The sequence below is a fragment of the Ambystoma mexicanum genome, chromosome 11 (assembly GCF_040938575.1).
Source record: "Ambystoma mexicanum isolate Mex_15411 chromosome 11, UKY_AmexF1_1, whole genome shotgun sequence".
NCBI classification, from domain to species: Eukaryota; Metazoa; Chordata; class Amphibia; order Caudata; family Ambystomatidae; genus Ambystoma; species Ambystoma mexicanum.
In genome coordinates this window covers 400,932,561-400,957,403 of record NC_090934.1, presented here as the reverse complement: position 1 = coordinate 400,957,403, position 24,843 = coordinate 400,932,561, and the positions used below count along the sequence as shown (strand labels likewise).

At 43.9% G+C, this 24,843-nt stretch overlaps 1 protein-coding gene across 4 annotated transcripts in view; it reads right to left on the bottom strand.

Annotated features, from left to right (window-relative positions):
* ARFGAP2 (ARF GTPase activating protein 2) overlaps window positions 1-24,240 on the bottom strand; it is an 885,096-nt gene extending 860,856 nt beyond the window's left edge. For 3 of the 4 annotated variants that reach the window (XM_069623180.1, XM_069623182.1, XM_069623181.1), the window contains exon 1: window positions 24,089-24,240. In XM_069623180.1, coding sequence (XP_069479281.1) covers window positions 24,089-24,163 — 75 coding nt within the window. In that variant the 5' untranslated portion in view covers window positions 24,164-24,240. The remainder of the gene's footprint in view (window positions 1-24,088) is intronic. The other variant, XM_069623183.1, reaches the window with a different exon arrangement.
* Between the last annotated feature and the right edge of the window lie 603 nt (window positions 24,241-24,843).

The following is a 24,843-nucleotide window of genomic DNA, read 5'->3' as shown; positions in this document are numbered from 1 at the left end:
TGATCTGCAGGTTGCAGGTTTGAATCCCGGGAAGGCAAACTCATCCTTTCATCCTTCCGAGGTCGATAAAGGAGTACCAATTTCGGTTGGGTGATATTGTATGTAAATATGTGCTCTGTAAATCGCTTTGGATTAAGGCGCTATATAAATAACACATCATTATCATTAGTAATGAAGTCTCTGAACAACCCTATATGTTAAGTTTAGAGGTTTGGGACAAAGAATCTGAGTTTCTTAAACAACTTCTTTCAGCATGCGTTTGGTGGTGATGGTGCTGCTGTGTTAAGGAGATGTTTCAGGCTTGCACTGTTTTTTAGTCAGGGACTTTGTTTTTTCTAGTTGTGAAAGACAAGCAATATTGGTGTTCTTTTGGATTAACCCGTTTCAGTAGAAATGTGAATGTTGTCAGGTTGCTGCACTTTGTGGCGTTTTACAAGTAAGCCTTGTGGGATAGTGTTGTAGACTTTAACTCCAAAGCTTGGACTGCTCTGCCAGGTGGGGCTTGAAGGGTGCGTCTTTAATGCTTCAGTTGGAATTCCTGCTTCACCTTTTTGGTCAGGGTGTGTGATCAAATATGGAAAAAGGCATCGGTGGTGGCATAGTAAATGCCAACTACAGTATCCATAACCACCACATTACAACTAGGAAACTTATTAGGTTAGTGCGAAAAGAGATTTACATGCGTGATCAGATCAAATGGAGTACTGTAGCTGCTTTGAAAACAAAATATAAAAATGGAATACATTGTCACAAAAGCTCCTTATCCAATGCACAATGGCAACTCATGTATAGCATTCTGAAAACTAATAAGGCAACATTTTGGAGGATAATCAACAATTATCGAAAGCATCAGATAGGTCAAACATTGAACCCGTTGGTGAACATGAAAGGAGAAATAACTTGGAACGGATGTACTGTACCGTATCCAGTCCTGCATCTTGTACTGATATGCAGAGATGTGGTCTTAATAAGTACCCCTATGAAATCGAGGATATAATCGCTATATCAAGGTGCTACAAGCTACAGGGGCCCTGGGACAAGATGGTCTATCAAATAAAGTAATAAAAAGCAATCTGGAATCTTGGGCAAATGTATTAAACGTAATGTTCAAACAGGTTTATGAATCCCATATAACTCCTGATGCCGGGGGGTCTATCTTATTATCCGGATACATAAAAAAAGGCTTTAGGATGGATCCAAGCGATTACAGGTTACTTGCAATGCAAGACTTTACCAGAAAAATCTTTTGTAACTTGCTATGGCACGAGATTTTACTGTAGGTGGAAGAGGAGAGCATATTATCTACATATCAGACAGGTTTCAGGGCTGGATACAGAACCCTTCATAACATCTGGATGTTACAGTTCTTAATTGATAAGGCGAAGAGAAATGATTGCGAAGGATTATACCTGGAGTTTGCAGATTACAAGGCGGCTTTAGATACATTAACAGAAGTAGGCTTTGGATGAAATTGGTGACACTTGGCATGCCGGCCCATTTACTATCATGTGTTGGACAGTTGTCCGAGGAGACACGTTAAGATCCGGCTAAATCATCAAGGGGAACTGTTGGAAAGCTAATAAAAACAAATAATGGTCTAAAACAGGTGTGCGTGTTGGCACCACGGTTTAATTTTTATATCTCAGTCTTGGACAACCATGTTAAAGGGGCCACAAATTAACCTAAAATAAATTGTAAGCAAGTGTTTTGGTCAGGTTATGCCGACGATATTGTGATCCTAGAGGATTAAAAAGGTCTCTGGATGCATTGATCGACTATTCTAAAGCAAATAAGCTCTTAATAAATTTGGTTAAGATGCAAATTGTGTGTGTTGGAGGGGAAAACCCTAAAATCTAACTATTTTAAATGGGAAATTGATGATCGTATTTTACAGCAGGTAGCTTGTTTCACTTATGTGTGAACACTATTGTGTTCCCAAAATTGGACTAAACCTCATTCATCATGAAGACACTTAATATTAAACTATTATCAACCAACAGTTTTATTAGAATAGCAGGTGGAAATGCTCTAGGGGGTTTAATAAAACTCTACACAACTTGTATTGTACCCAGTATAATTTACGTACTAGAACTGTACACAGAAAAATAACTAAGTTGGCTAAAGGCATTAGAGGGTAATTTATGGTGCTGAAAATTAGGCTGGAGCATTCCAGTAGAGGTAATGACAGTGGAATTACCTTAGTTAAATATTAATTATACAATTAAACAAAGTTTATGGCTATTAAGGCTGATTTCTGCTGACATAATTCTAGAATGGGAGATGTCTGCACATTATTGAATAATGCTTGCTTTAAGACATTGAAAGCCCTGAATGATTTGATCAAGTTCTGCAATGAGTTTCAGAAACAAATAAAGTGTCTGCTAATCTGCAAAATAATTATTGGGTAAATGAAAAAAATAAAATAAAAAAAAAAGCTCAGTAAAAAGGCACAGGTATGGGATTGGTCGAAAAATAGCAGTCACGTTAAAATAAAAAAGATCTGAATATGGAAGCAATCATTTAAGTGTCTATTGTTACAAAACTATGTCAAAGCCATACATAATAAAGACCTGTGTCGTTTTTCATAATTCAGTTACATCTGCTTAGCCCCACTAGCGATAACTGGGGCGTGGCGGGATATCCCGTGCCATACGAGGATGTGCAGGCTTTGCCTCAGATATGAAGAAACAACTCGACATTTATCAACAGCATGCTGGATTCTTGAACCCGACTATGAAGTACAATATGGGAAATTTGTTCAAGCTATGAGGTCTATTAAAGAGGACCTGTTTTGGTCATATCCGTCATCCGCACAGTTGGTTGTACTCTCCAATTCCACTTATAATATATGGAAAAGAGCTTTGAGTACAAGCCATTGTATGCTTTTTATATTATAATGGTGATATCATTATTTATTGATTGTAGTGAGCTCTTTTTAAATGATTGTATTGAAGTTAATGGGATTAATATTGTTTGTTTAAAATGTATAGTGTATGCAATGGAGTAGTATTAAGAAATGGCAATTTAGAATATGTAATTGTCTTATTTTGTTTGTATTGTGTTTAAGGTTGAATTTTCAACCATATAACACCAGTACAAAAATATAAAGGTTTTTAAGGGATTGGCCAAGATAGTGCCTAGAAGCTTTGAGAGTCTAATTCCAAAGACAAGACAAGAAACATACAGAAGACCTTGCAGCTGTTAGTAGTTTTAAACAAACAAGAGGTAGCTCACCATATAGCCACTATTTGTGCTCAGATGATATAATGTGTGTCATTAGTAACAAAGTCTCTGAACAACCCTATTTAAGTTTGGAGGTTTGTGACAAAGAATCTGAGTAGCTAACTGAGTTTCTTAAGCAACTTCTTTTGGCATATTTCTGGATGTGGTGATGGTTCTGTTGTGTTAAGGAGATGTTTCAGGCTTGCACTGTTTTGCAAACGGGGACTTTTAGTTGCCTTTTCTGGTTGTGAAAGCAAAGGTATATTGATGTTCTTTTGGCTGTACATGTTTCTGTAGCAATTTACAGGTCAGGTTGCTGCAATTTGTGGTGTTTTGCAAGTAAGCTCTATGGGATAGTGTGCAGACCTTAACTCCAAACCTTGCATTGTTGTGCCAGGTGGGGATTGCAGGGTGTGTGGTTGAGTGCTTGGCTTGGAATTCCTGCTTCACCTTTTTGGTTAGGGTGTGTGATCACTTGGAATTGCATAGTGACATTGGCCCTATATATATATATATATGCCCCCAGGATTTATAATCTACACTGGATCCGGCCAGAACACTGCACAGTAAAGGGGAAAGTTAATTTAATGTCTATGTCCCTTATACTACAGGAAAAGGTCAGTCAATGATTCTATTTTTTTACCACACCGACCATCTCCCCTCCACTGGAAGCAATAGCGTATGGTTCAGGGTGGGGAGATTCTTTGTCATATTGCCTTTTGTTTCACCCAACTTTTATTCAGCACACAGCCAATTCTTGGCTCTGACACCGGTCAGTGGGCTCAGTATTACCATGCCTCTCGAGTACTCCCCTATTAGGGAACTTACTACGAAGACCTGCACTACACCTCACAGTAATTCTTGAGCACATCTCAAGGCAATTACACATACATAACTCAATTTTAAATAATGCTAATACCACATTGCACTGCTAACAGACAAGATAATTGAACATCTTTTCATGAGATTTTATAGGCTAAACCCATGCTACTGTACATGCATTCCAGCAATCACTATCACTGAACCTTATGGTATCTTTCCCTTTTTGTTGTGATCTATGTCGCCCTGTTATGTTCACCGACTTTCTCCCCCTTAGCCATTGCCCCTTACCTTTTGCCAGGTTTCCTTTTCACCCCACAGATAAGTCTGCGTCACACCCGAGGTAGGGTCAAGGTTTGCTGTTTTCGGATAAGGTTTCACCGCTTTAAGATCACTTCGGTGGACATCTGTCCAGTATAAAAGCGAATTAACATAACATATTTAATCAAGTCTCCTCACTTGCACAGTAAAGTATGTCACAAGGCCTAGTACAACCGTCACTCTTTGTTTCCTGTCACCCCCCCCCCCTTAATGTCTTATGGCGCCTGGAAACACTTGTGTATAGGTGCCATACAAATGTACATTAAATAATATCAACACATCCATGACAAGGCATAAATGAGTTTTCAAAAATTGATTAGCAGAGTTTGCTAATTAAAATTGTATTGATTAGCAAACAGACCCATTTGATTAACAATGTTATACTAATATTGTTAATGCAACCATACGTTATTTGTAGCGAAGACATGAAATGCGCAAAAATACAGCATTTTTGCATACCCCTGAAATAAGACATTAGTGAGAACAGTTAGGACTGGCAAATTCAGCTAGACCTGCAGGTCGGTTTACCTATTCGTCCTAAGAGAAAAGCACTCAATCCACAACTCATAGCAACAGATGACAACAAATTGAAATTAGATTTCTGTGAAATGGTGCATGTCACAGCAAACACACTTTATGGTTGGCACACTGTTGTCACCCAGAGGCCAGCCGTGCGCAGTGAAACTTTTATTTGACATTTACTGCAAACAAAGTAAAGGTTAAATAAAAGTTTCGGGGAGGCCACCAGGGGGCACAGGCAAGATGGCTGCCTGAGCCGAGCGCTCTGTACCCAGCCGATGGAGAGCTGAGGAGATACTGTGGAGAATGGGGCACGACCCCTCCCATTTAAATGAGATTTGGGTGTCAGAACCGGAGCCCCATCCGCAGGTGAAACCCCGGGCTCCAGAGGTGCCCCACTGCTTAGAACGGACGTGGAGACTTTATTGCCGGCCCTCCCCCCTCTCGCACTGTACAAGGCTGCAGAGGAGAGTGAAGCAGAGCCCGGGCTGCCTCTCCGAGGACGTCCCTTCAGTCTGCTGTCTGCTTCCCCAGGTGGGGACGAGCACCCACCGGCAGAGGAGGAATCCCAGACGCCTGGTGGGGAGACCTGTGCCTTGGGGGTACCCTGCCTCTACATCTACTGGACAGTTGGCGGCGTGCAGGCTGCGACGCTCTGACCCCCAGGCTGCAGTGGAGGACCCGTACAGAGCCGGGTGACGGACACACTGGGGTCCAGAAGTCAGGGCCCACCGCTCCGCAACACTTGAGGTACCGGGAAGCAACGCGGGCCATTCGCAGCATCAACCCAACCTGTGTCTCGAGGCAGGGGTAAGGTGCAGGTCTGATGGAGGACACACCATCACCCAGAGGGAGGGACCGCCCCCTGCTTTGCCGTGTCTGGGGAGGCACTTGGATTTCCTCCACGGCCTGGGCCGACACTGGAGCGCGCCCTCACTGGCCAGTGGGGAAACCAAGCAAGATTGGAGCAGCACGCGGGGAGAAGAGGTGGTGAGTGGCAGGCCCCTTCTTCCCCCGGCACATCACGGAAGGGCTGTGGCACCCACAGCATGTGCATGGAGGCCAGTACAAACTGAATAGGTGGCTGCCGCCAGGGGGAAGGGACGCACTGGAGGGCTAACAAAAGGACCCAGCTGGGGACAGGGAAGAGGATTGCACGGCAAGGATTTACCTGACCCCCAAGACTCCCACACCCTGGGGCAGAACCCGTTTGGTGAGACCACCTCCCCCCGAGGGCAACACAGGACCACACCAGCAGTGGGCTCTATGGAGGGGGGACCCCAGGACAACGCGCCCAGCAGCACGAGGACCCATTGAAAGCCCAATGGAGTAGGGAGTGACAACTGTGAGAGTGGGAGAGATACAGCTGGATACAATTGCAACTGGCCACACCAGTGGTCCAGGAAACAACTCCGAGTGGGTGCCGGGTGGATGGTGACCCTCCATTTGGAGATAATCGAGGGGGCACAGCGAGCTCACTGGAGTGTTCACCCATGCAAACTGGTCTGCCTTGACAGCGCACCCTGTATGAGTATGGGCCCTGCTGAAGTGGGGGGTCTACCCCCTTGGGGTGATAGACGCGCCGGATCCCTTCGGCGCCCACGCGTCAATCCTTATCACGTTGGCCCCTCCATCTGCTGGCAGTGAGACCCTGCAGAGGACCTGGACATTTACACTTGGTGCGGAAGACCACTGTCCCAAGCAGACGCGGGAACTCGCCTGGGTGCCATGCCTATGAGGAAATAAAACTCCCCTTAACAATCAAGAAGTTGCTTAAAAGAGCTGATTTTGTTGTAGGGGACTACAAGTCCCATAATCCCACAAGTACTGAGACGAGGAAGAGGACTAAAGAGTTCTGCTTAATTACCCGATTACTGCTTCAGCATAACATCCCATACCTAAAGGAACCTGCGAGGCATACAATGCCCCCTCATGTGTAGGCAATTAGGAGGAGCTGGAACTGTGACTGGAGCGTGTGTTGTAGTAGCAGAGGCAGAAAGAAGAAGACAATGTGTTGACAATCCAGGCAGAAGTGGGAGAAACAAAAGGTATGCCAGAACATTGATGCAGCAGATTTCACATGCTTGTTCTGTGAGGGTCTTGTTCCCCCAAACTCTGAGTTACAGAGGCAGTGCAGGGGATGGTGTGCGAGAAGGCTGCCTTTCCCCACGTGAGCCTGACTGCAAAGATTGCCATGCAAGAAGGGCGTCGGAGACTGAGGCGAGGAACTGCGAGCAAGCTGTGGGTCTCCGAAGCGAGAGGGGCTCCTTAGTAGAGTGGCCGGACCAGAGCCACCTTCAGCGAGGAATGGTCTGGGTCCCTGTGAAGCCAGAAGCAGTAGAAGGTGTGCCTGAAGATGTGGAAGTTGTATAACCCGCAGGACAAGGATCACAGAAGTCAGTGGGTCATACCTGGCGTACCGATGACTTGCGCAAGCACTGCCGGCAGCAACATCCTAAGCAGAAGAAAGCTGAAGCTGTTAGTTGAACTTTTAACAATTGGACAATGAGAAAGTATCACTTACGTGTGGTGTGAGCAGTAATTTCTCATTTCAATCGCGTGAAGCTCAAACGCTGCAGAAAGCCATTGTTGAATACTTCAAACATTGTAAACTATATGAAGAAGTGGTCGCTTGACTAATTTCACTTTTCCAAGGAAGGTGTGATCTTTATTCATGCAAACCTTGAATGATCATATAAGTAAAGCATTTTAACATTGTATCTACAATTGAAGGGAGAGCAAGCAGCATTTCTTAAAGCCAGAAAACAATCTAAGCAAGACTATGGGCCCAATTGAAGTTCAATCTTGCAAGCATTACCTGGAGCCAAGAGAGTGGAACCAATGTTTGTGGGTAATTATTTCAGCTAACAGTTGGCAGAGAGATGAAGGCAAAATTGGGAGAAGGGAAAGTTGCTGCTCATTAATATTATTTGAAGTTGACAAAATCTAAATTGCCAAAGACTTTAAGCAACAGAGGGAAGTGGGTTATACAGGCAAACTTAAGTTGTTATTGTGACAGACAGATGAGAGGCAGATAGGCTGCCCCTTTTGAAGAGAGATATTCAAAGGAAGAGTGCATTGCCTGTTGGAAGGTGTTGAAGGGCATGAACCTAAATCTTGTCAGAACTAAAACCTGTTTTGAATCACAAAATAATGAAGTTGTGGTGGCATCACAAAGTACTGAAGCTGCAGTGGAATATCGGGTTGTCAGTAGATGCAACATTTCAGTAGCCCAAGCAAAGTCGAGTACTATGAGACAAAGGAGAATGTTCTCATGGTAAACTTGAGAAGTGAAGTTGAAGTAGAAGCAGCAGCACTGTGAAGTGATCCTGACAAAGATACCATCCTAATCTTGTAATTAATGACATACTAATTTAACCAAGAACTGTGTTTCACTGACAGTTGTAGAAGTTGCATTTCTTTTGAACTGTGGCAAGTCTTTTCGGATTACTGGAAGTAGTGGCAGAGCATCATGGAAGGGAATACCATTGGTCCTGTTCTGAGGAAGTGGAAAGTAGATATTTCACCAAGAAGATTTGCTATTGTTGGAACTTTGGTTAACAGAACTTTACCTTGACATTGAAATATCAAGAACTGATCTGAGACTATCTTACCTACAGGGATTTCTGCGTTTCTTTCTTTTGTTGAACATTGGAGCAGAATTCACTTTGAATCCTGGGTAAGGGAACTCACCCTGGTTATTGAGAGGTCATCAATGAACTGTGAATGTTGCTGATGTTATTTGATGCCATAGATTTTTCTTTGTATTTCATTCGTGTGAGGGCCAGACATCCTGTATTAGAGTGTTTCCCTGCCGAGCCAAAACTAAAAGGAAACAATCAGCAGAATAGGAATAGTGAGGCATTGAATATCATGTATAGTTTAATAAAATGGCAGGTTTTATTATCATCAAACAGTTGTCTGCCTCGCATTGCTGACCCCTCACAATATCTTGAAGCGCAGTCCTGTTGTGTCCCTGGCTGGGCTCCTCTGGTGCCCCTTTGGAGATTCTATCTATTGTGCAGCAGTTTGTGCTCCCCTGGCAGGTCTGGGGTGAGACATCAAACACGACTATGAAGTCTAGCAAATCCAAGGAGAAATCTGCTACCTCTATTAAGGATTTGTTGCAATCCTCTAAATTAGCCTCATCTGGGACGACAGGCGTGGATCTGTTTCCTGCATTGGATTACAATTCACAGCCACCTACTAAAGGGGACATTGCGAGCTACAGCAATCTATCCAAAAGGAGACGGCATCCACCCTGCAGGAGTGGAAAGGCTCATTTCAAGAACTAGCGCATAAAGTCCAATGGGCAGAACATCAGCTGAATACATGGAGACTGCTTTCTGCGATCAAGCTAATTCCCATGACTAGCTTCAACAGCATGAGATGCCTACGGCGATCACAGACGAGCAGCAGGAAGATAGCAAGAACCGTTCTAGAAGAAATAATGTCAAGATCTGCGGAATCCGCCGTGAAATTATAGATCGGGACTTGGAGGCATTTGTAAGCGACAGCAACATCTTGGGTGAAAAACCCGACATTACTTTAGATCGCACACAGAGTTTTGTCAAATTTTCAGCAATGTCAGAATATTCTCCCGAATGAGCTGTCAAGAGTTATTTTTTTATGGACCAAAGAACACTCCCAACAAACCAGGGCGCAGCACAGCATCATGTTCAGAGTAGTCGAACTGCAGATATTCCAGGATTTAGCACAGGGGACTATCCAGAGACGCTGGCAGATGAGACTGCTTACTCAGTTGCTGATGAAGAAGGACATCCAGTACAGATGGGAGTGCCCATTCCGCATTATGTTTGGATATGACAGAGTCAGCACCAATTTGTATCTCTGGCCGCTGCATTGGAAGTGTTAAAGATCCCTCGGCGGAGCATCAACTACCGAAGGCTTGGAGCAGGATGCTCCCAAAGAGGATTGGTCAAAGCAGGCACAGGTATTGTAGAAGGCCCTCTATGGACAGGTGAGAAAGAAGTGGGGGTTCACAGGGGCCTACATGACTGTACGAGATGGCCTGAACATTTATTTTTTATCACTGGTTTGCAATTTCCTGTTGTAGCCGTTTTCACTGTTGCTTCCGTTATTTTCTATTGCTTTATGTTAGACTGATTCAATGGCATCCACAAAGCAGCTTGATGTTTCGGCATTCATGTTTATATGGGCTAGGCAGCAGGAGTACCATACAGGATGGCTTTTCTCTCTTTTTTGTTTTGATTTCTTTTTAATAATGTTTTTCATAGCACTGGGGCTCTTTCTTTAGTGTCAATTCCCAATCAATCCCACAATGCATGTTATGCCCAAACGCTCACATGTATCGCTCATTTGCAGGTGGCTGAACTTATATTTGGGGGGGTGGGCGATTTTAATGTCGTGGGTTGGAGGATAGGTCTGTCTTGGTGGGAGGGTCTGACATAACCAGGTCTGAATCTCTTAAGAAAGCTATAGTGGACTTACAATAGATGGACATTTGAAGATTGCAACACCCTCTGGAGGGAGATTATACCGATTTCTCCCATGTGCATCATAGTCACTCTCGGGCTTAACTTCTTTTTGGTTTCCTGTTCCTTGATCCCGAAAGTGTCCGACACCAACATTGGGTCGGCGGTGGTTTACGCTCCAGGTAGATACACTTGCGTTAGGGGCCAGGAAGGCTACTTTAAGGAAAATATGTTGCCTTATATTTTCAGGAAAGTCTTTACAGGGGATGTGCCAATTGCAACCGTTTGGGATGCTCTTATTAGCTTGGCCTCCGCTAGGAAGCAGCTGTTAGTGTCTCAACGGTAGGAAGTGGAGAAGAGTGTGAGGAACTTAGTCCTACAATACAAAAGGGGAGGTGCTAGACAACTCCAAGTAGCTAGATCTGAACTCCACGTCCTCTGGGCACCCGATATTTCCTATAAACTACTCCAGGCTAAGCAATTTTATTTTAGCACTTCCAACAAGGCCTCATGTCTCCTTGCATACAAGTTGAAGGCCCAGAAAACTAAAAATATGATTGCCAAGCTGCAGGATAGTGCTGGCCAGATGAAAGATGAAGTCTCTAAAATGCGCATATTGGTGGGGTACTACACGTCACTCTTTAGCGCAGACAGATGGGCTATAGAGGCTCAGAACGCGTTATCAGGGAGGTAAATGTACCTTCCATTTCTGCAGATGATCGGCAGAGTCTAGAGAGCCCGATCACATTGGACGAGGTAACCAGTGTTATACAGTCCCTGCCTAACAATAAGGATCCAGGACCTGACGGCTTCTCTGCTTTCTTTTATAAGAAATTTGTCGACCTCCTTGCCCCCCAGCTGGTTACCTTATCGAATAGCTTTACCAACACTGGGGCAATCTCCCCTACTATAGGCAAATCCATAAGCTCACTTATTGGTAAACCTGATAAAGATCCCACCCTCAGTACATCATACCGACACAATGCAGTTTTAATTCCCGATTCCTGAATTTATGCCAAAGTCCTCGCAGCCCGCTTGGTGGGTATTCTTCAAGGTATAGTCCAGATGGACCAAACAGGTTTCGTTCCAGGGCGCCAGCCATTTGAACCTTAGATGCGATAAGAGTATGCAAGGCGACATGACCAGGAATTGGAACTATTATCTATAGAAGTGGAAAAGGTATTTGACCGCATAGACTGGGCGTATCGCTTTGGGGTGTTAGGCTGGGTTTGGTCCAATTTTTATTACAAGAATACAGGCTAATTTTGTCCATCCGACCACTCACATAAAATGACATGGAGCTTTGTCTGAACCGCTTGCCCTGTCTAGGGGAACCCGTCAGGGATGTCTGTTGTCCCCTCTGCCATTCGCACTGTTGATGGAGCCCTTACCAAGTAAGGTTTGACTGGCAGATAATATTTGTGGAATCAATATAGCTGGTATCACATAAGGTCGCACTCTATACCGAAGACCTCTTCTTTTTTATGTACTGGTCTCAGGCAGCTCTACCCCACATAGCCTCACTACTACCCTCACTAATTACTCTAAATCCATTATTCTTAATGCTTCTGAAAGACCAGAGACAAGGCAAGAACTTTAGGGGGTGTTTGAATTTCAATTGACAGATTTTTCTTAGGTATTTAGGGGTTCACATCACAACCTCTCACTCTCAGTTGTACGCTAAGAATATCCCTGACCTTTTCTATTCAGCCAAGACAGATTTGCTCTGATGGCCTCAATCTGATATTCGATGGCTAGGACGGGTTGCAGCCCTTAAGATTACTTTACTACCATGTTTACTGTATGATTTTCAAGCTCTTCCTATTTGGATTCCCAAACAGGCCCTTAAAGATTTGCAAACTTCCATCTTTAGTTGTATCTGGGCTAAGAAATCTCAGAGGGTTCCGCGACATACTCTGATGGCAGCAAAAGATAAAGGTGGCCTGGGGGTCCATGATATAGAGAGTTATCTTTATTCGTAGCATCTTGCCCCCCTGTTTTATAGTACTAATGTGGCCCTGAACACTGGTTGAATATTCAGCAGTGTAAGATTCAGACTCCTTTACATGATTGGTGTTGGAGATCGCCTATGGTCCGTAAGTCTAACCTCCTCCCGATAGCTTGAATTCTAATGGAGCTTGAATTCTGATGGAATGCTGGGACAAAGCAGCCCGCAAGTTCTTGGGGACTATGTTCCCCTCCCCCTTGACCGAATATGGAACACGCCTGAATTTCCAGCAAGGTAGGTTCACTGGATGGGTTGAGGGAGGTTTGGAACAGTTGGGTCAACTATTTGAGTCTGAGCAACCCCTGACTTTTGACAAGTGCAAACAGGTCTTCAAGGTTCGGGACATTGACAAATATACTTAAATACAACTTCGTCATTGGGTATCCAGTGCAAAGGTGTCCTAACATGCTAAACGTGATAAGACTCCATTCGAAGATTTCTTTGTTGGGGACCCCCCCTCTCGTAAGGTTTCATCATTATATCATGTCCTTAATGCTTGCCGCTTTAAGCCTCCACATGCTTATATGTTACAATGGGGGTAGGAGATTAATATTACCATAGGGGACCCGACATGGTACAATGTGTGAAACAGGGCCGGTAAGTCATACAGGTGTGTGCTGTTGAAAGAGTATAGTAATACCATTGAAATAAAGTATCTCACCCCTGCATGGCTCCATAAGATGGATCCTGCTATCTCGGACAGTTGCTGGCAGTGTGCACGGGCTTCAGGGACCCTATATCACATGTGGTGGTCTTTTACGGTGACCCAATCCTATTGAAAGGAGATGTTGGCTCAAATTAAGAGGATCAGTGAGATAGAGCTTCCAATGGCCCTTTAGTGGTGTTATTAGGGGACGAAGACCTTGAGGAGCACTACAAGTTGTCTGCCAAAAAATTACTAACGCATTTCCTGGTGGCTGCCAGAATAGTGCTAGTGTGCAATTGGAAGTCCCCCACCGCGCCTGACATAAGGGAATGGTGGGTGAAATTGTGGATTGTTTTAGCCATGTGTAATATTGAAGCCACCCTTAAAGGTGAAATGTCAAAATGTCTCGCAGAATGGGAGCCTTTCATTCAGTTTGTGGCCCAGAATGGTAATCCCGGACTCCATCATAAGCCACATGATATGATGGCGTTTAGGTTATTATGATGCCCCTCTCCCATACGGTCTCCGTTTACCTGTCAATAATGATCATTGGGCTGTTAATTCCCCAGTGCTGAACAATTTGTGTTCCTTAAAACAAATGCCTCATCATTTTCCTTTTTTCTGCTTTGACTTGTTGTTTTACCATGGGCTGTAACAGGCCTGATCTTTTTTTGTTGTATTTGTTTTCAAGATATTAAGCAAAAAAGCTATATATTGTTTGATGCTGTTGTGCATTTACACGATGTACCTGTGTAGATAATGCTTTGTCTTTCTTTTTGAATAAAATTTGAATGATATATATATATATATACACACACACACACACACACACACACACACACACACACACACACACACACACACACACCCCCCCCCCCCCCCCCCCCCCAAGTTATGGTGTGTTTAAAAAGGTTTGAAAAAAAAACCTTCACCTGAAATGTGAAAGTATGAAAGTCCATTTTAGCCAAGTCACAAATTCCACGGTTGATTAAGCTACGTATACAGCAGCACTGCCCTCTTAGATAAAGAATTTCCCAGAGAAAAAGGTTTGCATTTGAGCTAATTTGCATACCCACAGTGCCTTGCTGTTGTGGCTCTGAACTGGAGGTGAACTTCCAGCAATGGCTACTAGGTGGAGTTGTGGAACGTGTGACTTGGCTCAAATGGACTTTCCTTAGTTCACATTTCAGGTTAAAGGGTTTTTCCAAACCCTTTTAAACCTACCATAAAACTTTCTTGGCGTTGTGAAAACATGGCCAAATGCTCCAACCACAAGGCTGTCAGCAATATATTGCACTGATGATCCCTAATAAGGGTGTAACCAGATATGTAGTTGACCTGGCAGCTTTGCAAATGTGTGTCTTGGGTTGACTACGCTATGCAGGGCTCCAGATAAGGCGAGGAGCATGAAAATCTTGTAAATACGCCAGCTTTATTATTTTCCTGGGTACTTTTACACCCAGGTTTGGAGCAGAGGGCAGTGCAAAGGTCTGGTTACTTGACAGAAACCAGAAGGATGCTTGTGATTTTTATCTACGTGGATGTAATTGCAAGCCACCTCTGAAATAGTATGTATTTCCTTGGAGCCTTTCAAAAGAATAAACTGCACACTGATAAAAGGAATGGTTTCTTTTCATTCAGCTTCAGAAGCACTGTGCATGTTTTCCTAGAATTTTAGGATTGTTAAATTAATAAAATCGAAAACTAAGTTGCAAATGAGATTTTTTTTTTATTTTTATTTTTTTTTTTAAACAAACAAGTTATGCTTTTTTCCCCCAGTGAAAGCAAACCAGTATTGCACAATTGTATTTTTCAGAGTTCCGGTGCTGTGTGCATAATCATACAGGGGCAGATCATTTTTACACTTCTAATTTAATTTACAGTCTAATTATAAAAACAGTGTGTAAAATGATGACTATGCACAGTCTAGTTTAGGATAGTTTAGGACAGTTGCACTAAAAGTAAACAAAAAGGGGTCTGTGGAAGATTGAAGCCCTGAGTCAACAAAATGTAAAAACAAAATATTGATCAAGATTAAACAACAAAAAATAACGAAAGTAGAGCTTTTCTTATTGTGGTAAAAAACGTTTTTTTTTTTTAATTATTATTATTCTTTTTTTTTTTTAAAAAAAGGAACCCACCCCCATCATGGAATCACACTATATTGCGGTTCCTGGTGTTTATTTTTTAATCCCTCTTAGCTCACTTTGGCTAGAACGCCCCTTTACCCCTTTTGGTATCCAGTAACTATAGTCTATTATAAACTGGGCTGCACATGTGCATGTGCGCCATTTCTGCTAACTCTGAGCTTTGCACCCTACAAAGAGCAGTGGGACAAGGCCGTTGAACTGAGGATCTACAAACCGGCCGGCACAATAATCCTTAAAGTGTGACTCATGGGGTGGGCACTACAGACCTCGCCTGAGGACAACCAAACTGGAAGCAAACACGAGCAGCCCCATTTACCTGGAATTGGATCATCATGTGGTCTCTTTTTGTATGAGCACTGTTGACGGGCTATATTTTTGGATTAAGTGTTGCATTGTTTTAGGCTGGAATAGCGTGCCGGAAGCCTGGGTAAGTGCTATTTCGAGGGTCATGGGCCCCAGAAGAATATAAAAAGTGGCGGGTCGAGAGTACAGAATGAGTTAACGACTAGGATGCCATCGGTCTTGAAAGCAAACTAATAAATGCTTTTGCTTCACCATCTCCAAAATCCAAGACCATCTCAATTTTTAACTTCACACCATTTACTGCTGGAAACCGATACATACAGAAAAGTGCTTAAAGTTGCATTTGCATTGCTACGTCATCATGCATGCAAAAAGGTATCCAACTTGAAGACAATACCCCAAGTTCAGGAAGACAACAACATACCAATACATTCCTGTAGGTACATAGAGAAGTCTACAATGCCAAATTAACATTGATCAATATAGTAGGCACGTATACAAAAGCAGGTGCATCTATGTTATGAGGCTTGAAAATGCCACTGCATATCTGCCTGCCATCCAATATTTGGCTACTTTGATTTTAGAACACCTGTTGACTCAGGATCCATCACTTGGTACTGGCGCAGCTTTTTCAACCCTCTTCTGATCACTATTCCCAACCTTCTATAGGAAGAAAACAGTGACCCAAACGTCTTGATACTTTGTTTGGTAAGGGCCAACTCGGGTCCATTTCCATGTGCTATATTGTCAATGTAATTGGACATTCTATAAATAGATGATATGATATTTACAACGCGCCTATACACAAGTGTTTCAAGGCGCGAGGAGGCATGGGAGGATAAACAAGGGACGGACAAGACAAGGATCTTACTAGGCCTAGTGATATTGAGATTGCGCAAGTGCAGGGGAGAGGGAAGTGCCAGGGAAGGAGAAGTGCAAGACACATGATCAAACATCAAAGAACAAGTTGTGCGGCCAGCAGGTGGCAGTGCAAGGTTAGGTACAGACAACAAGTGTGTAATAAGTGCAGGTAGGGCATCTATAGGGATGCAGATACAGCCTCAAGTGCAGGTGTGCAGCTGGGAGTGCATGAACCTGGGCCCGTAGTTCAGAGGGTAGCCAGGAGACCAGTGCAGTATTGCACAGGCGATCAGCAGGGAAGAGGAAGAAAAAAGGCAGAAGCAAAGAGAAAAGTCTTGAGATCAGCAGAACCATCTGCAGTTCCGGAAGCAAGTTTCAGAAAGGCAGGGAGGCTGTTCCAAAAGGAGGCACCAGCCGAAGAGAGAAATCTGCCCCCAACTCGTTGCTTGGAAAAGCGACTGACCCTCAAGGAGTTGGAGGTGGAGGAGCTAAGAGCTCGAGTCGGAAGGTACTTCCTAAGAGAGAGTTGGAGGTATTGTGGTACCAGGCCCCAGAGGGCCTTGTGGACAATGCAGAGGGTCTTGAACTTGATCCTTGCAGCCACTGGGAGCCCCGAGATTTTTGATAGTGCTCCGAATGTGGTACAAATAAACGTCTAATATTTGCCATCATATTTGGTTAGCTATATGACTATTTCTTCATCCCCAAATTTCTGTTCCATTAAGACCGACACGGTTCTAATAAGACTGGCACATTTGTGCTCATTAATGCTTTTCTGAACCCTTCTAGTTTTCTACAGAATATTCCTCCACACAAGGCATGCATTTAAACCCTGCAATACAATAATAGCACAAATGATCCATTCAAAAACAAATTACTGGCCAGTTCAACCTCAAATTTACAAAACGATTTCCTCGAATTGGTGGAAAACCAAATATATACTGGTGTGTAAAATAACCACAGCAATGGTCCCAAAGAGGTTGATTACTCTCCTGCAAACATGGCACCTATGGGGATAAACTAAAGTCACCAGAAGACTCCATGTCACCAGGGACACCATGTCCAAGCCTGTACTTTCATTTCACCATCAGCTGCATTTGGGGAGTTGAATTCTTGATTCACTTCCATTAAATTTTGTACTAAAGTAAAAGTAAACAGAGACATGGTGCTTCATTACATGGAGTCCTCTGCTAATATAGTAGCTAATACATCCATTCCTCATTACTTACCGCATCACAGGGCATAAAAGCATTAACACAGATGTTAGAAGAAAAGTAATTAATGAAATGCTACATATACTGACACAATATGTGCAACAGCTTGTCAGTTAGGGTACCCCGTGTCTTATAAAGTTAAGAAAAATGCTGCTGGCAAGGAAGAAAGAAGGATTTCGAGGAAAAACAACAACAACAAAAAAGAATATACAATTGAAAAAACAGGACTATCACAGTGCCATTCAAAAGGAATAACTAGGAAATCAAGCATATGTTGTATGAAAGCATGACAAAAACGTTATGGTACCCCACCCTTCCTACACCCGGGTATGAGGCCAGTCAGTAACAGCCCATGAATTAACAAATATCTATATGGCACTGAACAGCAAACCCTCAGACTATGGGCCTCATTACGAGGTGGGCAGTAAGGGGGTTACCAGCGTCGGTAAAGGAGCTGTTAACCCCTTACCGCCCTATTACACGAGGTCCGCTCGCGGGACCCGCTCTGGACGCCTGGTTTTACCAGACGTCCTTAGCAGGTCCCATAAGCGGCCCAGCATGCTAACAACGGGCCCGTCATTAATGGGCCCGTTGTTAGCATGCTCCCCAGTCCCATTGAGCCCTATGGGGGCTCGAATGGGGATGGTCCGGGTTCCCCGAATGGGGAAATACTGGGCCCTCCATGGTCTGAATGGCCCGGTATTTCCCCATTCAGGGAACCCGGACCCGAGTTTGGAGGCAGCCATGCTGCTGCCTCCAAACTCGTAATGAGGCCCTATGGGTCCAAAATTCAAACACATTGAAATACCACTTTAAGAAAGTAGCGAGATGAGTAATGCTGCTAGCAGTGGGAAGACTAACATACTACAGACAAAGGAAGGGTATTACAAAGTGAAGGCTTCTTGGTACAATTAAAGCCTCCTGTATAAATGTACTTAATATCTGACTGGACTAGCTCAGGCATGAAATAACTAACTAGTGCTGGTTGGCAGATGTGAATCATGGCTTTACGTAGGCTGCATCGGTGCGAGTACCGATATGAGAAGTGGCAGGTACTAGTAAAGGCACTAAAATAAGAGAACCAATAGTAGCTGCATACAGCGAACATTCTCTACTAATCAGAAGAGGCCTTTGCCCCTTCTCCACATGCTCGAATCTAGCTGGAATAAACAGGTAGCATTGAAATAACATCAACACAATTGCCAATTTAAACTCGCACACAAACGCAACCACTGTGCCCAGTGATAGTCCAACCCAGATAATCAAAATGAAAATTCTTAATGCAAGATAACTAAATGAGACTGTATGTGCATTCTGTTCAAGTACCACTGCTGAAAGCATAGGTATCAATAAAAAAAAGTCAATGTCAGCAATCAGGGGCAGACTAATTCAATATAAATAGGTGCAGGACAGTACAATCACCATCCTAAATGTCATCACAACCAGAAGGCATAAATCCTGCGAGGCTCTTCTCAATAACACCTTGGCCTGGCCGAGTCTGTCCTGGTGTGGTCTTGAACAACAATCTGACTTTATTTGGGGGTTCACATTGGAAACTGGAGTTCGGAAAACGAACTTATAAAATGTAGGTTGGGGAATAACTTTCAAAGACTTTGTAAAAAAGTGAGAAAGGAAACTTCAACAACAAAGTAGTGCAGCGCAAATCTTCAAATAAAGATCCAAACACAGCGCTTCAATGAAAAAAGAAAAAAATCCAAGAACGCGTATATATCTGCAATGGCTACTTAACTATCACATTGTTTTCTTTAAAACATCACTCACCAATGGCTTTACAAATTCCTGTCAATTTTTTAAGCTTCATACATGGATTCACTTTAAAATATCTCAAGATTTTTGTGGGAGACACAGTCTCGCGAGGATCCGCAATGGAAGCAGTTTCGCGCGAGAGTCATGAGCGATGTGCGCAAGCCCAGCAGGAGACAGCGAAAAGACGAAGTTGTAAGAACAGTGGCCTCCCCGTGCTCCTCTTATACGACAGATCTTTAGACACTAAGGCAAATAACCATTGCCTTATTGATTAACATTTGAAGCAGTGAACAAACTGCTTCTTGTTTATAGTTTTGCCAGCAGCTGCCAATAAACCTGTTGCAGCATCCACTGTTTTAAGCTTCCTCATTACACAACATAATTTCATCGCATGGAGAGAGAAGCCAAACAGCTTCATCAGAGTGGACGGAAATGAAACCAGAGTCATGGACGACTCGAGTCATATTTGCCCATCCTGCCGATCCGAATTTAGGACATGGTGGGCCACAGCAAGGTTGAAGTCAAGAGAACGAAGCATAACAGTGTTTGGCGGAGCGTCCATTCATCTAATAGGGTACATCAACAGCAACGTTGAACCCGCACACAATAGTGTATTTTCGCAGAACAAGGTCCAGCTGTGCTGGGGTGGGATGGCCAAGCAAACAGAAAATTAAACTAGATCCCAGCACGGAAGATCAAGTCTTGGCAGTGGCAGTAGGAGAACTGCCAGGATTGATAAAGGATTTTACAAAGCTATTGTCAAATGTTCCAGGGAGAATCAAAAACTATGTCCAAAAAGTCTTACTATGGCAGAACGCGATTGCTGTGAAGTATAAAGTAAAACCAGTGCCAATTAAGGCACGGCAAGCATTACAAGTACAGTTAGAGAAAAAGAGGGCACCACAGAGACAGTAGAGTCATTGGAATGGTTGAGCTTGGTAGTACCAAGTAAGAAACAGTCCTCAAATGATCTAAGAGCTTGTATCAACTGAACCTCGAAGTAATCACAGACAGCTATCCGCTGCCCAGCATTAATGAGCTCATATTGATGATTAGGGAAGCAAAAGTGTTCTCTAAGCTGGAAATGTGGGATGCGTACCATCAGATTCCCCTACACAAAGAGTCGAGACCATTGACAGGGTTCATCACCCAGTTTGGTGCTTTCCAGTTCACCAGGACGCCAATTCGGGTTGTGCTCAGCCACGTCGGCATTCCAGGGGATGATGGATTAACTATTGGGAAACATCGGAAATGTGTCTTATTTTCAAGAGGATATTCTCATTTATTTAGAGAATGTGGAAACGCATGACAGCGTGTTGAAGAAGGTTCTACACAAACTGCAAAATCCCGGGGTGCAGCTACGGTTTGAGAAATGGGCAATCCAAGTGCAGGAGGTGGAGTACTTGGGTTACACCATATCATCAAATGGAATCAGTCCCAAGATAAATGTGCTGCAGGCCATAGTGAAGGCCCCCACACCAACGAACAAGGAAGAGTGAAAATCCTTCCTAGGTATGGCTGAATATTACGTCAAATTTGTGCACAGATTTACCGAAATTACGGCTCATCTGAGGAAACTATTAAAGAAGGGAGCCGAGTATGAGTGGCGACAGGAACAGCAAAAGGCATTTGAAGAAGTGAAGGAGATAATTCTGAGGGCACTGTGTCTGCAACCGTTCAATCCACAGTGGAAGACTCATTCATCACCACTGACGCCAGTGCATATGGATTGGGAGCAACTCACCCAGATGAGGGGTGGCACAGAACAAGTAGTAGCATTAACATCGAAGACGATGTCCGACGCTGAAAAGAATTACTCAACGGTGGACAAAGAAATGTTGGCTTGTGCCTGGATCGTGGATTATTTTAGGACATATGTATGGGGTACCAAATTCAATATCCTGACCGACCGCAAACCACTCGTACACGTTAAGCCCCAGCGGAACAACGACATCAATTTACAGGCTAGCCTGCATATAATTGGTTATTTATAACACGCTTAATACCGAAGAGGTTTCTAAGCGCGGACAGGGGATTCGAACCTGTGTTGCTCTGCGTCGTCTTGCTTCTGACGAGTGCATTGCCACTGAGCTATACTAGCTGCTAAACTACAGAAATACACCTATGAAATAGGACACATTGCTGGCTGGAAAAACTCCCAAGCTGTGTGTTGAGGTTGCCCGAGATAAAAAGGTCAGTGACGACCTTCCTAAAATATAAATGCGTGGTGGCGTTAATCGGTGACCCGAGTAGCCAGGTGTATATGGAGATGGCTGAAAACCACTGGAGAGAGGAGTCGGATAAGGATCCTATGATGCAAAACATAAATGAGTGGGTCAGAAAAGGATGGCCCAATGTGAAAGCTGTTCCAGAGGGGCTTAGACCATATTGGAAGGTAGCAGAGGAGATATAGGAGTCAGATGGTTTACTAATATGAGGCAACAAGGTCATTCCACCGAGGGGAATGAGGAAAGTAATTCTCTGCAGAGTGCATTCAGGAAACCTTGGGCGCAACATTACACAGCGCAGTCTGAGAGATGCTTACTGGGGGCTGTGTAGGGATCATGACATTCGCATAATGTTGGAGATGTCAAAAATGTTTAAACAGTGATAAACGTTTGAAAGTGAAACAGGCACCACTCATTCTCACAGAGATCCCAGAAGGGGCGTGACACAAATTGGGTCTAGACTTGATTGGACCATTAGAAGCCATGTGAAAAGTAATGATTGGATATTTGTCCAAATGGGTGGAAGCAGAATTTCTATCGGATATCACCACAGCGACATTGATAGAAGTCCTCACTGCTGTATGTTAAAGAGAAGGCTTGCCCAAGAAGATGGTGACAGACAGTGGGCTCCAGTTGGTATCTAGAGAGATGGAGACATTCTTAAGGGGCAATAACATTAAACATATTAAAGCCTATTAATATCACCCCAAGGCAAATGGTTGTCTAACAGATTCATTAAAAAGGTTTGACCCGTTCGAAACAGTAGAAGAGACTATTGCGTCTCACCTACTTATCCCAAACGGGACCAATAATGTGTATCCATTTCACATGCTGCGGGGCAGAAGGGCAGCATCCACTTGGTGCCTCCCTGGCTAAACTGATTAAGGAAGGATGAAGTTGTGGACATCTAAGACGTGTGGAGACTGCAATGGAGCAAGGCAACCCTGAAGAGAAGGTGTGACGATACCAGCAGATCAACCCACAGAACAGAAATACAAAAAGGAAACTTAGTCAAGATTCGTCTATCCCACAAGGATCAGGTTACTGGGTCAAGATTCAGCAAACCGATCAGAGTTATGCAGAAAGGTTTGAATCATGTATGCACTCAAGATGGAAAGAGATGCAACCTGGAAAGGGTTGCTATGTATGAGAGAAGGGCCAGTGAATCAAGAGAGTGTAGCATGAGAGATCAAGGGGCACAAGAAAATGGTCTTGGCATCACGTCTGACATCAGCACAGCGGATCCGGTATTGGAGTGGGTGCAAGGCAGGAAGGAGAACCAAGTCAGCATGGGTATCGAGAGCGAGGTTCGAAGTGAAATGAACATTGTAGATGCAAAGAAGGACAGCAGAGTGACATCTACTCCCGGGGTGCCCAGCAGTGCAAACTACAAAGGTCGCCCACATCAAGAGGAACACAGGCCAGCAAGGTATGAGGACTTTGTGACAGAGTGGGACAAAGCATCTCAATGAAAGGAGGTATCTGGAGACAGAGTCTCGAGAGAAACCGCAATGGAAGCGGTCACACGAGACTCTTGAGCGATGAGTGCAGCAGCAAGGGGACCACGAAAAGCCATCGCTCCTCTTATATGAAAGACCTTTAGACACAAAGGCAAATAGACACTACCATTACCTCATTGATTAACATTTGAAGCAGTGAAGAAACTGCTTCTTGTATATAGTTTTGCCAACAGCTGCCAATAAACCTGTTGCAGCATCCACTGTGTGAAGCCTCCTCAATACAACTTCCCTTTCATGGTTACCAACTCCTTTCCCTTGACGTTTCCCAACCCTTCTACTTTCATATCGTTTGAGTGACCTGTCTCCTTCCCCCCTCGAGAGATGTAATTTACTTTGCAGATTCAAAACAGGTGCCACGGTTTTCCATTATCACTGCTTTTAATCATGTTTTCAAACACGCCAAAGGCCAAGTTGATAAACCGTTCCACATTTTTTTTTACCAGTTGAGCGTCTACATTTATGGGGTCATGAATGAATTGGCACCTAGGTCCTTTTCCCAATGTGGAGCGCCACTAGCTAGATTTGCAATCCGTCTGCAAAAACAGAGTATTTAGACAAAGGAGTGCGGTCAATTGAAACCTGAGATTTCATAGATATTCTACTACTAGCCCATTATTACTCCCCTTTAGTGTTCTACTCCGAGTTTAAGTCCACTGAAGTTATTTTATATGACCTGGACTATAGGTGGAGTTAGAACTCAATCGCTCAAATACATATACAACAAACAGCAGGAACTATAGCTACCCATAAACGCAGAGGTGATCTCAATAGCCCGCCTATACATGGTTACAGCCCGTAAGGGGGGAACGAACGTCTATCTACAGGTGGACGGCCACCTATAAACACAGACGTAGTCCTCACTGCTGGTGCTCATAAGGAGATTCCTACAGCAACGCGACAGAGACACCGGCTCCCTCCTATAGGCGTAGGGCCAGCGGTTCCATAGATAGACTCACTCAGTCTTACAAAAACAGAGATTGATCACCCATTCCGGCTCCCACGCCCGAGAGCCACATCCCCACGCCCCACTCAGCAAAGTCACTTCTCTTCTCACCCGGTTGGTAGGAGCCGCCCGCAGCCTTTTGAAGACGCTCTGGAGCTCATTCTTGCTCGGCTCAGCTGCCATCATTACTCTATTTCCCAGCAGCCACTTGGGCACTTACAGCCTCACTGACAGTGCCTGTAGATGCCATTAGAGGAACGCACCTAGCAACGTCCTCAATGCTTTCCTTACACGTTACGTTCCACTGCACGTATGTCATACCATATCGCGTAATCTAAATCTCTATAGCCCGAAGCTGCGAAAGTTGAAGCAATTAAGTAAGCCACGAGCATTATTACCTGTTTGTCCCTTCATTTTTACACCCATGTGCAAGGCCATTATAATATACTATTTGATCAAACTGAGAGACCTAGAAGCCCTGTCAAACAGTCCGCTTATTATATCATTTATTTATTTTTGCATTTGTAGAGCTCATTAGACCAGGGGCATCAGTGTGCTTTTAGGAACCAGTTACGCATGTAAAACGTTAGTTTATGAGTTAAACATTAGGACATATGTTCATCCTGCATTGTCAGTTAGGCAAAGAGCCAAGTCTTTAGAACCTTTTCGGAAAGGCCAGTAGGATTCAATTGTTCTCATTTTGGGTAGGAACGCAATGATCAGGGGAGGGACAATGCGGTGGGCGTGAATCAATCTTACTGGTTCTTACTGGTCTTATAGAGGTGGGTCTCATAATTCTTTGGGACAGGTATTTAGGGGCAGTGTTCGTCAGGCATTTATGGGTGATGGACATAGCTCTGAAGATA